Source organism: Syngnathus acus, chromosome 11 (genome assembly GCF_901709675.1).
Source record: "Syngnathus acus chromosome 11, fSynAcu1.2, whole genome shotgun sequence".
Taxonomy (NCBI): domain Eukaryota; kingdom Metazoa; phylum Chordata; class Actinopteri; order Syngnathiformes; family Syngnathidae; genus Syngnathus; species Syngnathus acus.
Genome location: NC_051096.1, coordinates 7,708,590 through 7,725,018, shown reverse-complemented (window position 1 = coordinate 7,725,018; position 16,429 = coordinate 7,708,590). Strand labels below are relative to the sequence as shown.

At 46.7% G+C, this 16,429-nt stretch overlaps 1 protein-coding gene across 1 annotated transcript in view; it reads left to right on the top strand.

Moving 5' to 3' along the window:
• Positions 1 to 16,429, top strand: part of LOC119129875 (CUB and sushi domain-containing protein 3-like) — a 140,824-nt gene that overhangs the window by 96,820 nt on the left and 27,575 nt on the right. The window contains 23 exon segments of the mRNA XM_037263228.1: positions 2,029 to 2,211; positions 2,378 to 2,704; positions 3,204 to 3,398; positions 3,982 to 4,120; positions 4,234 to 4,421; positions 4,550 to 4,738; positions 5,960 to 6,076; positions 6,159 to 6,374; positions 7,503 to 7,691; positions 9,740 to 9,840; positions 9,966 to 10,034; positions 10,112 to 10,268; positions 10,890 to 11,081; positions 12,179 to 12,305; positions 12,373 to 12,575; positions 12,648 to 12,839; positions 12,906 to 13,044; positions 13,244 to 13,431; positions 13,497 to 13,615; positions 13,701 to 13,776; positions 13,874 to 13,990; positions 16,027 to 16,140; positions 16,242 to 16,337. Of these exon segments, the coding sequence (XP_037119123.1) occupies positions 2,029 to 2,211; positions 2,378 to 2,704; positions 3,204 to 3,398; positions 3,982 to 4,120; positions 4,234 to 4,421; positions 4,550 to 4,738; positions 5,960 to 6,076; positions 6,159 to 6,374; positions 7,503 to 7,691; positions 9,740 to 9,840; positions 9,966 to 10,034; positions 10,112 to 10,268; positions 10,890 to 11,081; positions 12,179 to 12,305; positions 12,373 to 12,575; positions 12,648 to 12,839; positions 12,906 to 13,044; positions 13,244 to 13,431; positions 13,497 to 13,615; positions 13,701 to 13,776; positions 13,874 to 13,990; positions 16,027 to 16,140; positions 16,242 to 16,337 (3,633 nt within the window).

Here is a 16,429-nt window from a genome sequence, read left to right as displayed (position 1 = left end):
AGTAGTGGCACAAGTGAGTGCTGGCTGTTAACCTTCATCATTTACAAATATTTTTTGTTATATATATCATTAATAATTAAAGAAATTCCTGTTTGGTGCTGTTAATACAGAACTGTGTCGATATATCACTGCTTTTCACAAGCCATTTAAAAGGGGTGATTTCCTACCACCCCTTTATTTATTTATTTATTTTTTACCTAATCCCTTAATGCATCCTGGTCTTTGTTTCGAGCATGTAAAAGCTCAGAAACGGGCACTTTATTGCACGGAGTAAAAGCTCAGAGCACGCAAGAACGCCGTGCTTTTAGCATTCTAGCAGCCAGATCAATTTTACAATGGTCACAAAAGCAACCTGTCCATTTTTTTCTTTCTCCCCCAATCTCATTATCCTCCCAAAATCTATTACCCTTCTCTCTTGGATCTTTAAGTGTCATCGCATGGCGTATTCGCGTGAACAATTCGGCCCTGGCGTGATGGAATATTTATGAGTGGCGAGAGGAGAGCGGCCGGTGCAATCCCCTGACACGTTGTTGGGGGAAAAAATGCGCCTACTGTACATGTGCGTCGTAAAGACGCCTTGTTCCACACGCCGCATACACACAATGGCTGTCGTACTGTAGAATTATTCCTACAAAAGTCATTTGTTCTCCGGTCTTGTGCGTCGGGCGCAGTGATTGGTGGAGTCGGCGCCTCTCATAAAGACGGTGTCATGACGGAAATTAATGCAATATATCACAAAGCACACAAACACACACAGAAGTGTACATACAGCAAAAAAGGCAACCTCCCCCCTCCCATCCGGTAAATAATAGTGAAAGCGGGCAACAAGAACCAAAGGGCCAAATAGATTCCCCGCAAATGCCATTTGCCAACTTTTTAAAAAAAGACTTATGGCCACACGGTGGCATTTCACGCAGACTCAAACGGGGAGCCGTCTAACCTTATCGCCAGACGGCCCACGGTAATTCCTTTGAAACGCTGCGCGGGAAGTGATGGATTCGAACCCGGAGTCGTTTGTCTGATGCGGCAAACGCAGACGGTGTTCTTTCCGCGCCGGGAGAGCGGCGCAATTTAATGTGACGGGCTTTATACGTCTGCCTCGCAGTTGAGAGCATTCAGGGTTGAGTCCCACGTTGTAAAAACATTTGACTAATGAGGACGTCAGTAAAAAAAAAATTGATGAATTGCGGTTTTATAGTTAGTTCCAAACTACGGCCCATTTGCTTCTTGTAGACTTTCACAGTCTACAATTTGACTTGTGCTGCTAACTAGCATTATAAATTCACCCCTTATACATTAGTTGGAGGGTTAACAAGAAAATGACTCAAATCTGGCCGGGTTTTATGGAGCCCATATCCTCCTCTTTATTGGATTTAGCATTGACTTTGCTCTATATTGCCTGAGGCAACAACATTGCAATCTTTTTTTTCCGCAGCCATTTTTCTCTCCATCCTCAATAATGTCTACATTCCGATGTTTTTTCTTTGCTTTTTTTTTTTGGGTGTTACAAAAACCTGGGCGGCTGCTTGTGCAAAATGCGACCAACGGTGAGTCACAATCTAAGCGGCACATCTTAACGAATGTGAGGTGTGCCACCTCGTTAAAAAATAGAAAACGATGAGGCGTAGGCTTCTTTATGTTATCGTTTTTTTATTTTTTTTTTTAAAAGCAGGTCTCCTGTGAGGAGCAAAATCCACAAACGCCTCAGCCCATCTCTTCTCCCCATTGGTTTGTGTGTATGTGTGTCCCACAGCCATGTCCCAAAAGATTTTTAAAGGATGTATTTCCTGTTCCAATTTAAAACAGTTTCCAGGTATTTTTGTCAAAAAAAGCCCAGAGGATAAAGAATTATAGCACATCTTTTCATCTAACTCCAGTGATCCCCTGCTCATCGAGGGAGTTAGGAAAATCCATTATCGAAAGAGACCCTATTTAAAAAAAAACTGGTTGTTTCTATCCGAGATATGAAAAAGTCTATTTCCCTTTCAAAAATGAAATACAAATGCGAGAACGTCAACGTCTTTCCAGAAATAGACAAGGAAAGCTGCGGCGATCCCGGGACGCCCCTTTATGGAATAAGGGAGGGCGACAGCTTCCTGAATGGCGGCGTCCTGCGCTTCGAGTGCCAGTTTGGGTTTGAGCTGATCGGGGAGAGAAGCATCTCCTGCCAGGACAACAACCAGTGGTCGGCAAACATTCCCATATGCATTTGTGAGTTTTCCCCAACTCTCGGCGCCTGCTGCGAGGCTGATAACATTCTATCTGACCAGTCGCCATGGCGACCACGTTTGCCACAGCTCGGAGCAGATGATGACCGGCGATGATGTGGGCATGAATATTTAACAGGAAGCTGCTTTGTGTTCTCCCCCAACTCAAGTCCCCTGCATGTCCAACTTCACGGCTCCTTCTGGAACCGTCCTCTCGCCCGACTATCCGGAAGGCTACAGCAACAACATGAACTGCGTCTGGCTCATCCAGTCGGAACCGGGCTCGCGCATCCACTTGGCGTTCAACGACTTTGACCTGGAGGCACCCTACGACGCGCTCACGGTGAAAGACGGCGAGACGGGCGACACCGCCGTCGTCGGCAGGTTCTCGGGCGCCGAGAGTCCCTCTCACCTGACGTCCAACACCAACACGCTGAGGCTGGAGTTCCAAGCGGACCACTCCATGTCGGGGAGAGGCTTCAACATCACCTATAGCAGTATGTCACGCTTCTTCTCCCTTTCTGGCTATCATGACTCTGATGTCTTTTGCCAACCTTCCTCCACTTCCCTACGTCCAGCTCGTAAACACCGGTGTCCCATTTGATTATTTCCGGGCCGCTGAGCTCGTCATTTACTTCCCCTTTTCGGGACCGTTTCGGAATCGGGACCGGAGCGACTTGTAATACGATGAAGTGGACCATATACCCCAAGGCGGGCACGCTCGCATGATTTTTATCAGCGACCCGATTTGCTTTGCTATCGTCCGCCCGAGCAAGCGAGTAGGCATTCGAGTAAAATCCTAAAAAGGACGAGCTGGAATATGGAGCGGATAGATTACAAGGGCACATATTTTTCAAGGCCGACGCTTCCAAGTCGTGAAGCCGAATTTAATCAAAGTGGAGATGCCTGTAAAATATGAGTTTTATCCCATCGAATGACATTTCCAACCACAGTCCAATTCCATCTTTGTCCCCTTGTAACTTTTCACCCCTAAAGCGTTTGGCCACAACGAGTGCCCGGACCCTGGCATTCCAATCAATGCCCGCCGCTTCGGAGACAGCTTCCAGCTGGGCAGCTCCATTTCTGTGGTGTGCGAGGATGGTTTTATCAAAACCCAAGGAACCGAAACCATTTCCTGCCAGCTGGAGAGAGGAAAGGTCATGTGGAGCGGGCCCATCCCCAAATGTGAAGGTAAAATGTTGACTTACAATTCTATGACCTTGAAAAATTACACTTATTGAATCTCGTGAATATTCTGAACTCCTGTTTTATTGCCACCTGCACGGACGCCATGTCAGCGTCTTCGGCCGACAACTTAACGGGTTTGCACCAAATCAACAGTGCTTGGGTTCTTCATGAGTGTGTTTTTCCTCACATGCATAAGTGATCTGAAAACGCCATGCCGCAGAGTGAGCAGTTTGGGAAAAGTCGCGAGCTGCGGGCGCCGCCGAGATGAATATTTGGATTTGGGCTTTAGTCAGATTGGGTCCATCCGTCACTGGCTCCCCCAGCACGAGTTAGTGTTACAAAACAAAGCAACTCCGCCGCTATCCATCTGCTGCCGAGCTGCCACTCGGGTGGGTAGGTAGTTGTGTCCAAATCCAGGAGAGACTGCGTGGAAATCTGTCCAGCACCAGAGGGATCGGAATGAGCTTCTGTCCACTGCGGCATCGAACAGTTGGCGCGGTTCATAGGCAGCGTGTAGTGCTCCCAACTGGGCCGACAGCTGGGATGACCTCACAACTCATGGCTATTGTCCCGTTTCTTCCTCCAGCTCCATGCGGTGGACATTATTCAGCCCCCAACGGAGTGATTCTGTCCCCGGGGTGGCCCGGTTATTACAAGGATTCCCTCAGTTGCGAATGGGTGATTGAGTCCGAACCCGGGCGATCGATCAAAATCACCTTTGACAAGTGAGTGGCTTCAAAAAAACACTCGCACACCGTGTTGCCCTACTGTTTTTTTAACACGATGCAAATAATTGCGTCAAAATGTCAATGACGGCAATCTCAATCTTTCCCCGCAGATTCCAGACAGAACTGGGTTACGACTTCCTGGAGATCCACGACGGCCCCAACCTCCTTTCTCCGCTGGTGGGCTCCTTCAACGGCACCCAGGTGCCGCAGTTCCTCTTTAGCAGCACCAACTTCCTCTACCTGCTCTTCACCACCGACAACAGCCGCTCCAATGCTGGCTTCAAGATATTATATGAGAGTAAGTACAAAAAAACCTTTGACTGACCTCACAGTAGGTGTTTGGAATCACATCTCGAACCCGCCAGACGTCCTTTCTAACCTTGATAGCTTCTGTCAGCATTCACCGGTGATTATTTTATGTTCCAGGTGTCACGGTGGACAGCTACTCGTGCCTGGACCCCGGGATTCCCGTCAACGGGATCCGCTACGGTCAGGACTTCTCCATCGGGTCCACGGTGTCGTTCGGTTGCGATTCGGGCTACAGGCTGAGCCACGAGGAGCCGCTTGTGTGCGAGAAGAACCACTGGTGGAGCCACGCTTTACCAACTTGCGACGGTAAGAAAAGTTCATTTTATGATCATGCAAATAGTGCTAATGTGGTAAATGATGTTGCTATGTTCTTAGAAACCTGTTCCTGGAATTTTGTTGTCATGACGAAAAATCAGCAAATTCCTGAAGCCGTGTTTAAAAAACATTTCTTTCCAGCTCTCTCGCACATTCTGTGTGAGCTGATTGATGCAATAAGACTCTTTGTCTTGACACTAATGCGACGTTGAGGGTTTTTTTTGTTTTTGTTTTTTTGCCGGAATAAAGAAAGCAACGACAGACATCGGAACTGACAGCAGATGTTGAAGCCGAACCAGCGGGAAAAGGAACAAAAAAAAAAGAAAAGACAATCAGAATCCAAATTTCTCACCCAGCTCAGCATCCAATATTCAGAGCTTCCTGGCAGCAAAGTATAAATAAGTAATGTTGCAGTTCAATGCGGACGCGTGAGCTAGTGTCAGAGCACAAGTGTCAAGTGTCTGTGCCGTTTTTGTGCGACGCGGACTCAATCTCACAACTTGCTCAAACTTGTTTTTTTCTTAGCAGTGGATAGTTTTCTGATTGTGTGGGAAAAAAAACAAAATACAGGATTGCGTTGGAACATGCTGTGGCTTTGTTTGCAGTCTAAGCATGTTTTCAATATCCTGGCGAGATTGTTTGCGGCACCGTCTCCCGGAAGTCCGCGATAATCTGTGACACCTCCGCAAGGTCCTTCTTCCAACTGCTACTTCCCGACCTTATGGCGTAGCGGTGATGGCGGCCAAACTTCTCTTGCCGGCATTGCAGTTTTTGAGGCTAATGGTATTTCCGCTGGGGCTTTATTGCCACGGCGATGATGAGGAGACTTGTCCGACTGTAAGACGGAGCAAGCGGAGCGAGCCGCAATGGAGCCGCGGCCCATATGCTACATTAGTATGCATAAAGCCAGCAACGCATCTTTTTCGCCTCCGTTTCAACTCGGGAGCGCCGCTCGATGCATAACAATGTGCGTGGTTGAATGCCCGTGGGGTCATCTCGGGGTCACTCTGCCTCGTAAAACCATAAATAAAATCACTTTGCCGTGAAGTCAACATAAAATGGATTGTAACCACTAATGACAAGTAACAATTACATTGTTACCCGACTGACTTTTCATGTACGATCTGTACTTGAGTATTTGTTTTTCTCTCAACTGGACATAGATTGCTACACCTGAAGAATCAACAATCAATATGTCATTCTTTCTACTAGCTCTGTGCGGCGGTGACGTCCGAGGCCCCTGGGGCACCATCCTGAGTCCCGGCTATCCGGACAGCTACCCGTCCTCCCTCAACTGCACCTGGACTGTGGAAGTCAGCCACGGCAAAGGCAAGTCACTCAAGTGTTTTGCGTTTGCCGCAAACAACACACTAAAAAGAGAACTTTCTGTCTGTCTCTGTGCGTCCGACAGGCGTCCAGTTTCAGTTCAACTCCTTCCACCTGGAGGACCAGCACGACTACCTGCTGGTCACGGAGAACGGGAGTTTCCTCCAGCCCCTGGCCCGCCTGACCGGCAACGAGTTGCCTGGCAACATCAACGCCGGTCTCTATGGCAACTTTAAAGCCCAATTACGATTCATCTCCGACTTTTCCATTTCCTACGAGGGCTTCAACATGACGTTTACGGGTAAAGTCTCTCAAAAGGTGCCGCTTCAGAACTTTTGTATTTGGTTTTAGTAATCTCTTGTTAAAGTATGTCAAGTCATTTGTAGCGCAATTCTGAGTGCCTGCAAGCAAGCGATGTCTCCTAAGAGACTTGGATGCGATACGGCAACCCAAATGTGTTAAAAGTTTGGCTGGCGGTTGAGGGAAAATAAATGCGATGGGAGTCCGTAGACGGGATTAGAAACAAACAAGAAAACAAAAGGGACGACGGCTGAGTGGAGCGTCTGGCAGTACACATGGCCAGATGTCGTATTAGGAAGCGGTCCATTCAGATTTTGGAGTAGTCCAAACTTCGAGGGGAAGGAAGATTTAGCTCCATGTGAAAATATTTCTTGGCTCTCAAGCATATTTTGACCAATCGGCAGCCTGGAAAAGCTAAGACAAAAGGCCACGATGCGTATCTAAAACAGAAGCCAGATCCAGCCATCCATTTGTGCACATGAGGCTTTGTGAGTAAATTGGAGCCTATCCCAGCTAACGTTGCGAGAGAGGCGGGCGGGGTACACCTTTGACTGGTTGTCAGCCAACCGCAGAAACCTGATCCAAATGCAGTCTAATTAGGTCCAGAGTGACTTCTCACAGCATATTGAAGTGTATCGCATGTATGAATCATGTGGCTTGATGTCATGTTGAAAACGTTTGAAAATCACTATATAGTTACAAAAGCTCAAAAACAAACAGCAGCAATGTTCTTGTGTTTGCTGGAAGGGGACTTTGATCATTTCTATGTCTGTCGGCACTTGAGGTGGTTTCCCTGCTGTCCAGATGGCGTCGACTGAATGTCCCTTCACTGCTGGTGGCGCAAGACATCTGACTTTTGCCAGCACGTTCTCATATGGCGACTTGCTGAAATGACAGACTAGCTATGGGAATTAGCAGTGATGTTACAGTAATTATGTTCTTTCAGAGAACTCATACCGTCACCTGGGTCATTTTTAGCCATTAATTGGCCACTAAGGGGACAGTAAAATTAAAACAACATTCATGCAAGAGCTGCTGTCAGCCACAGCTCACACCCAGACACTCACACGCAGATTCTCTAACATCAAGTACCAAAAATATACATAACGTATTGCGTCTTTTTCCACAGAGTACACGCTGGAGCCGTGCGAGGATCCCGGGACGCCGCGCTTCGGTCGGAGAAACGGTTACAGCTTCGGCATCGGCGACACACTGTCGTTCTCCTGCAATATGGGCTACCGCCTGGAGGGGGCGCCGGAGCTGATCTGCCTGGGCGGTGGCCGAAGAATGTGGAGCGGCCCGCTACCGAGATGCGTCGGTATGTGCACAGCATTCAATTTCATTTGATTTCGTTTTTCAATCGTGGAAAATCAAAAACATAACCATGCAAGTTACAGCTTGGTGAGATTTTTGCCGGCCGACCGACCGTTGGCAGGCGGATGGCTTGGCCTTGGGCAGCTCGTGGAGCCAACCAAAACATGCAGTTTTAATGGCCTCCAACAAAAACGAAAAGGCTGTTCATAGCGCGTCGGGGTTAGGACTTTTGACTTTGTGAGCGCAGCAGACGTCTTTACATCACTCAACATCTATTTTAATGAAGTAATAGAGTCTGTTCTCAGCCGTTCTTCTGGACAGAATCCAATTTTCGCACACCTCCGCAGCGGCCGCCGAGCCCGTTTGCTTTTTTTTGGCCGGTTTCCGCGATTGCATTCAACCTCGGGACCCAATCAGCGAGATGTCTACTGGTAGGGATTACAGAGCATGTTCTCGGAGCAAAGACTGTGGATGTTGGCCGTAGATCAGTGAAGATACGCTGGCAACGCGCACACACTGCCAAAGCCGTCTTGGAGATGAAGGGAAAAAAACAAATAGAAGTAAAAAAAAATCACAGTCTTGCCTCGGCAAGGGATCAGCATAATGGAAGTGTGTGTTTACATAGAGCAAGCACCTGTAACTAAAAAGTGTGAAAGAAATATCCAATGATTGCATACATAATACTCAATTGGCTTATTTATGCTCTACGGTACCTCAGAATTCATATTCAATGCGTTTTTCCTCTTGGAAGCTTACAGATCCGCATAAAAAATTGCAGTAACTCAGAATCTGCAGCCAAGAAGGTTGAAAATGAAATCGGATAATGTCCCCAAATAATAGCAACCAATGAAGAGTAAATAAAGAATAAGGAAACACAGATCGGAAAATGATCGCTGCCCAAAAGTCAGACAAGTTCACAAATAACATGAAGCAATGAAAAAATCAAAAGATAGTATCTTAGTGGGCAAAGCTAGGTGTCAAGTCATTTTGGATTTTTTTGTTATTGTTAAAGAAGTCTTAGTCTGGAAAACAGCCTCATTCCGGAGCGGTTCGTGCTTTGCCGCGCCCGTTTGTCGCCACGCATAATACAAAGTGACGGCATTGCGTGCCTCTTTTGGTCCGCTATATTTAGTCCCTGTTGCACGGCTGTGTGGTGGCGCGGTCAAATAATTGCGCCTCCAATGTAGCGTTGCTAATTCTCAGCTCTTTTTGTTGCTGTTTTTCCTCAAGTGCTTTGTAAAGTAAAATCGAAACAAATGGATCCATCTATTTTTTTTTTTTTTTTTTTTTTTTTTTTTTAGGAGTGCTGCAGATTTGTCTTGGCATGTTTATTCCCAAGTAGGTCAAGCGGAGGGAAGTGGTGTTTTTTTAGACAGGATTAAAAGTTCCATTGGCTCTTTCTTTGCCCTCCTATTGTTCCCTGCAATTTCCCACACATTATTTTCCATTTAGCAAGGAAGAGGGGGAACGAAAAGGGGAAAACAGTGAGAGTGATTGAAGTTGGTGAGGGTGAAATAGCATTATTCATAAAAAGGCCGAGCAGAAGGGATGGAGCGTGAGAGGCGGGGCAGAGAGGTAATTTTCTAAATGGAACGCTGCCGCAACGTGATTTATTGACGATATGACAGCTGTAATACGACCATTACACCGGTAGCGACATAGAGGCGGGCTTTGGAGAAGGTGTATTAACATGAGACATGCTGATAGATGGTGGAAAGTGGGGTGGGGGGGTGCATCTTTTCCCAGTCGAGCTGGAATTACCCATCGGGATTGCATCGGTGTCTCATTTTCTCAGAATGGAGGTGGTAGATTGCTGACAACACAGCATTTATGCCCAGTTATTGAATTAGGTGTGCACTAATTCACATCACGAGCGTTCAATTGTTTATGGGGGTGGTAGGTGATGGAAAAGGAAAATGGATTGGGAAATGATATCATTCTTTGCACCCAGCGCCATTTTGCGGTTCAGCATTGGCAAATATGAACAATATTTAATACTATTTATTTTACTTGATTATTGTCAAATCTTTAAAAAAAAAAATTTTCGTTTAGCCGAGTGTGGCTCCTCCGTCATGAACAACGAAGGAATCCTGCTCTCGCCCAACTACCCGATGAACTACGACAACAACCACGAGTGCATCTACAGCATCCAGGTGACTAGCAGCTGATAAATAATAAATGCCACCGATTTCAGCACAGAATTATTTTGAAGCAGTAAAAAAAAATAATAAATCATGAACGCTAACCTCTACCATTTAATTCTGTGTCACTAAATCAGGTTCAGGCTGGGAAAGGCATCAACATTTCTGCCCGGACCTTTCACCTGGCCCAGGGGGACATACTCAAAGTATGGAGACGCGTATAATACTGACAAAAATAATAATCTGCTTTCACCTTGTCGTCTACGTTTTTGTCAAAAATCAGATTCACGACGGCAAGGACAACACAGCCCACGTCCTGGGGGCGTTCACCGGCACGTCCATGCTGGGCCTGACGCTCATCTCCACCTCCAACCACCTGTGGCTGGAGTTTTACAGTGACCCCGAAGCCACTGGGGAGGGGTTCAAACTGGTCTACTCCAGTGAGTTGACGCCACTTTCTTTTCATATCCGTTGCTAGCCGCCGCATGTCTCCGGGGAATCACGTCCAACGCTTTAGCCGGGTTGTGCGGCCTCATAAATTGCCAGACGGGCATGGAGCCTGTTGATAAGATGGATGGTGGCAGGGGGTACTCTGGGTGAAGAATAACAAAACGTGGTCAAAGGACGTTTAAGGACGTTTATTCTGCAGTGTGAAACAACTTAGAGGAAACGACTTCTTCCAGGAGTTACTCTCTTTTAGCTTTCCGTTGACTCATATGGCTTATGGAAATCTTTTGCTCAGCTAAACATTTCAAATCATACTCTTCTCCATTTAAATGATCTTCATAGATATTGGCTTGGGTCTCTTGCCAGGATAAACACTATTTTTATACGGCTTCATATCCTGCTCTGGAAATGGTTGAGCGCAGAAAAATAACAATCTTCTTAATATTACCATGGAAACAGCTCAGACTGTTTAACATCAAATGAGAAATGATTTATACGTGCTTGAGTGTGTATCAACACCATGTTTACTAAATCCGGATGAGATCTCCAAACTATGATCCCTCAGAACGTCAGCCTCGCTGATGCTGTTTGTACGTGTCCGGTTTCTGTTGCAGGTTTTGAGTTGTCTCACTGCGAGGACCCCGGCGTGCCGCAGTTTGGCTTCAAGGTCAACGACCAAGGGCATTTCTCCGGCAGCAGCATCACGTACCGATGTGAACCCGGTTACACCCTGCACGGGGCCACCATGCTCAAGTGCATGACGGGCGAGAGGAGAGCCTGGGATAACCCACTTCCTTCCTGTATCGGTACGTCACCACGGCGACCTACCGATTTGATTTTGTGCTTTGCGGTACTTTTTTTTTACTTTCGGCTAGTGTGTCATTTATTCATGCCGAATAGCAGCAAAACCACCAGGACCCGACGCGTGGAATTGCTACTAATGAGAGTTTTATTTACAGATGGCTTTGTGGATTTCCCGGGATATTATCACCCGCTCTAAAAAAGCAGATTCATTCCAAAGATCTTATCAAGCTTTTTCCCCAAACAGATCTATTTGTTTCTTTGCAGTTTTTCCCCTCCGATAATGCGAATACAGTTCGATAAAATCATACTTTTATTTATCTGTCTTGAAGCAGAATTGTTTCTTCAGTTACTCCGACTCGGGTTGCCAGTTCATCTCGACTGCGGCAACAAAAGTTGGGGCGACAGCTTTAGCTAGCAGCAAATTCTTGGAAAACAGATGGCCGCAATAAGCACAACATGAAACGTAAAAGTTTAAAGAACCTTTTCTCTTCCTTCATCCGCCTGCCCTCAACGCTCTTGATTTGAAATTCAGCTTAATAAGCCTCCGTCCCTCCTCACTATCAATAATGGAACCCTCATAAAACCGAGGGCCGATATTCTGCGACTTTATTTTTTAGCAGTCGCATACTATGACTACAGCTAACCCCCCCTCCCATCTTAATGTTATATTGCTTTTTTTTTTTTATTACCCCTTTCTGTCTTTAACACCCCCCAAACCTTTGGATTTCTACTTTCTATCGCTTTTTTTAAAGTAAGAAGTGGACTCTTAAAATTGCTCCTCCTATTCAAGCTAATACTACTATATTACACTGAGGGAGGGAGGGACGCCGTCGGGAAATGGGAACAGAGGCGCAGAGGGAAAATGAAGATGGGATAGGAATTGTGGAAATATAGAACGGCCAGATTGTGAGGTGCAATCTATATTTTGTCATATGTGTGTTGCTTTGCTCCTGGAGAAACATGAACTGATTCGTAGTTTCTTTCTGCTAAATTGTTAGCACCCTGCTTGTTTGTTTCATATATTTGGTCCTGTTTTTGTACAAAAATTATGAGAAATAGTAAGAATCTGACTTTGAATTCTGAATTGTGGTTACGTTAGCCGAGTGCGGCGGACGTTTCAAAGGCGAGTCGACGGGACGGATTCTTTCTCCCGGTTATCCGTTTCCTTATGACAACAACCTGCGGTGCACCTGGACCATTGAGGTGGACTCTGGAAACATTGTCAGGTAAGAAAAAGACCACAGCCAACCAAATACTCTTTTGAATATCTTCACCTTCTTTTCTTTTCCGTAGCCTTCAGTTCCTGGCGTTTGACACTGAGGCCAGCCACGACATGTTACGGGTTTGGGACGGACCTCCCACCAATGAAATGTCTCTGGCGGAACTTAGCGGGTCACTGTTGCCCGAGGGCATCCACTCCACGCTCAACATCGTCGCTGTTCAGTTCGAGACAGACTTTTACATCAGCAAGTCGGGATTTGCCATTCAGTTTTCCAGTGAGTCATTGAGTTCCCTAAATAGGGAGGATGTTGTTTGCGTTTTAACCCATGTGCCCGCCCCCCCCGTAGGCTCGGTGGCAACCGCCTGCAGGGACCCGGGCGTGCCGATGAATGGCACCCGCAGCGGCGACGGCCGGGAGCCGGGGGATTCGGTGTCCTTTCAGTGCGATCCGGGATACGAACTCCAAGGGGATGACAAAATCACCTGCATACAAGTCGACAACAGATACTACTGGCAGCCCAGTCCACCTGTCTGCATCGGTGAGAAGAGCTAGCTTCAAACGAGAGACGTCAAGGAGGGTGATTGAGTATCTATCGGTGTTTCAGCTCCCTGCGGAGGCAACCTGACCGGCTCCAGCGGCTTTATCCTGTCCCCAAACTTCCCTCATCCTTACCCGCACTCCAAGGACTGCGACTGGCTCATCGCCGTCAATCCTGATTACGTCCTGTCGCTGGCTTTCATCAGGTACCGATTTCGCTTGAAAAGTTCACCCATCTTTTGTTTTATGGGCGTACTTTACGGGTATCCTCTGGAGAGTGCAAATACAGCAATAGTGCAAGTTCTTCCCCAGAGTTTAAAGAGCATCAAAGTCGGTGAGATTTATACCCGAGAAATAATAATAGTCTAACGTTAGCTCGCCTCCACTAAATCTCCACCTGGCCAGTTTCAACATCGAGCCAAACTACGACTTCCTGTACATCTACGACGGGCCGGACAGCAACAGCCCATTGATCGGCAGCTTCCAAGACAGCAAACTGCCCGAGCGAATCGAGAGCAGCTCCAATACCATGCACTTGGCCTTTCGAAGCGACGGCTCCGTGTCCTATGCCGGCTTTCACCTGGAGTACAAAGGTAAAAGCATCTACTCATCATATTGAGCAAATGGTAAGGAATTCATTTGTCATCTCGCCATCCAGCCAAGTTGAGAGAGTCCTGCTTTGACCCGGGAGTGGTGCTGAATGGGACCAGACTGGGATCTGACTATAAACTGGGTTCGACCGTAACCTTCTACTGTGAAGCTGGATATGTTCTGCAGGTACGTGATTGGTTGAGTGGAATTGAGAATTTGACGAATGGGCTAAATTGGATCGCTTGGTTTGGGTTTTTTATTGTGTCCTCAGGGTTACTCAACTCTAACATGCAGCATGGGAGACGACGGCAGGCCCGGATGGAACAGAGCCTTACCGAGTTGTCAGGGTACAGATGGCCGTTCTGTTGAAGACGCATCAAAAGGAAAATTCTCCGTTTCAAGGATTCAAGTTGAATTCTTCCTCCGTAACCTTCTTTTATCCAGCTCCCTGCGGAAGTCGCTCCACGGGATCAGAGGGAACCGTTTTGTCTCCAAACTTCCCTCGCAACTACACCACCGGCCAAACCTGCGTCTACTCCATAGCTGTGCCACGTGAATTCGGTGCGTAGCCGAGAAGATTTCGTGAAATTCTAATTTGACGGCCTTAAAATCCAAATAGGATTCAGGTCTTCAAACAAACAAAAACATAAGCCCAAAATGATAATTGCTCGTCAGTTGTTGGCGAGCACTCATTAATTGTGTGATCGCAATTTTTGCCCTTCCTCATAATCTCATTTTAACAAGCATTTTAGACTCCCCAGATCAAACCTTTGAATGTTTTAACCTTGACTGGGGGAAAAAAGCTGCGGGACTATAATAGCGGATCAAAAGATGCTGGCTGTCCAGTCATTTCCTTCCAGGTCGGGGTTAATCAGTGAAGCGGCGCCGAAAGATGAATCAGCTTTCTCTCTGATCTGCTCGGCTTTTGTGGTACAACACGCCTGTTAATAGTGGCGGCGCTCTTCCATTCTGGCACCTTTAGTAGAGCCGCGTCGAAACCGTTAAGTCATTGAGCCAACACGCATCCTTGTTTTATGCTTAAGACCAAACCCTGTCGTCAATATGCAGGAAATGAATGTGCGACTTTGAGCGTGTACCAATCTCAAGGCTGATGTATATATCACCATCGCCGGCAATATGTTGTCTGACAGCATATTAGCTAAGCTGCTCTGACGTGCAGCCGGTAATTATTTGAGACGGGGTTCAATTGTGCCCAGCGGCGCTGTGTTTAAATAGCAGCTCTCCCAGAGACCATCAACGGTTGCCCGTCTCATTCCATTTAGCGAGCGGCGTACGTCACGTCGCCTCCGTGACGACACTTGCGTTTTCTCGGCCTCCGTACTCGAGGCCTGATCCGCCTTCGCAGCTGTCAGCGGCTTATTTTTCACGTTGCTGTCGTCGCTCATTAACAAGAAAGACGTAAAAAAAAAAGCGTGCAATTTGTGCTCGAGAAGGTTCCGCCTTGAAATGATGACACTGAAAATGAATGGAAACGCTCATTGACCTCTCATCTCATGCCTTGGTCAGTCGGCCTTCACTTGTATTTTTTTTTTTAAGATGCTGCAAACAGTTCAGCTAATTTTGCATCTTGTGCATTTCAAATAAGCCGTAGGTTGTTAACAATCCATCCAAAGTGAAAAACTAGTCTTGCTACATCTTCGCACCCCTCCTCAGGTATCATTAAGGATGTCGCTGGCTCGCTGCAGGCTCACTCTAAGACATCCAGCGGTAGATTTTGCAGGTATTATATGCGAGTCCTGGGTGTAATTCCCATTCCACTGCGGCACCTTTCATCATACACCAAGGCGGAGAAGAAGCGCTGTCCTTTTAGACGTTAGCTGGTAATTAACGACCAAGTGCCAGCGGCTCCTGCAGCCCAGATTGATTTTAAAACCGACGCTAAGCCTCCTGATGGCTCTATTGGGCCAAGGCGGCTCACCATGCATCATTCACGGGGTACCGCGGGTCTTCTCTGGTCTTTGCTTGTAAGATTTCAACTTTTCATTAAATTATGGATGGATACATAGCAAGAATAATTAGCTTTTTCACGAGTCGGGCGTTATATTTCAATTTTATTCTTGTCAAATGATGGTTTTCTTCTTTTAAAATGTTAACTTTCTTAGTTCCGTTTTATTGCGGTAAAATAACGACACTGAGCGTAAAGTACAGCTGACTGCAGCAGTGTCGAGATTTTGTACTTGCCATTTCACATTTTTGTACTTTATGGGAATCTGTCCTCCGTTATTTGCTAATAACTTGTTTATTTTTGTGATCGGGTCAAAGTCGTGTCTAATATAAAAATATTTACTTGGCATCTTGGTGCTGGGGTAATATGTCAAAGTGAGGCTGAGCGGGTCGTTGAGTCAGCCCATAGCCCTGTCTTGTAAATTGGTGCTGTGTTGGCATCTTTTGGCAATTGAAGCTTTTTTGTGTGTGTTGTGTTTGCAAGCACAAGGTGGTGTGTATTTGCTGATGTTCAAGGTTGCCACCAATGGGATTTTACCTTGCAGGTTTATTGTATCCTTGTTGATCTGAACACGCAATCATGTGGTTCCCTTCTGTTTTTTTCTCACCCTTTCCCGTCATCCCTCTTTCAGTCCTCTTTGGTCAGTTTGTGCTTTTCCAGACATCTCTAAACGATGTGGTGGAGATCTATGACGGGCCTACTCAGCAGAGCACGCTGCTGTCATCTCTCTCCGGGTCCCACTCCGGTAAGGACTGATGGATGAGTATGCTGATGGATGAAAATGTTGCTGCGGCGAGGGCAAGGGGCGTCGGCGTTGGAAACGAATGAAATGTTATCTCGTTCCAGGAGAGTCGCTGCCGCTGAGTTCGGGCAATCAGATCACCGTTAAGTTTACGACCGTGGGGCCGGAAACGGCGAAAGGCTTCCACTTTGTCTACCAAGGTCGGCCTATCAAACCAAGCACTCTGTCAATGATGTGATTTTATGTTTCCTGTAGATTATCGAATCAATCAAAAGTAACGTATCGTCTCCTT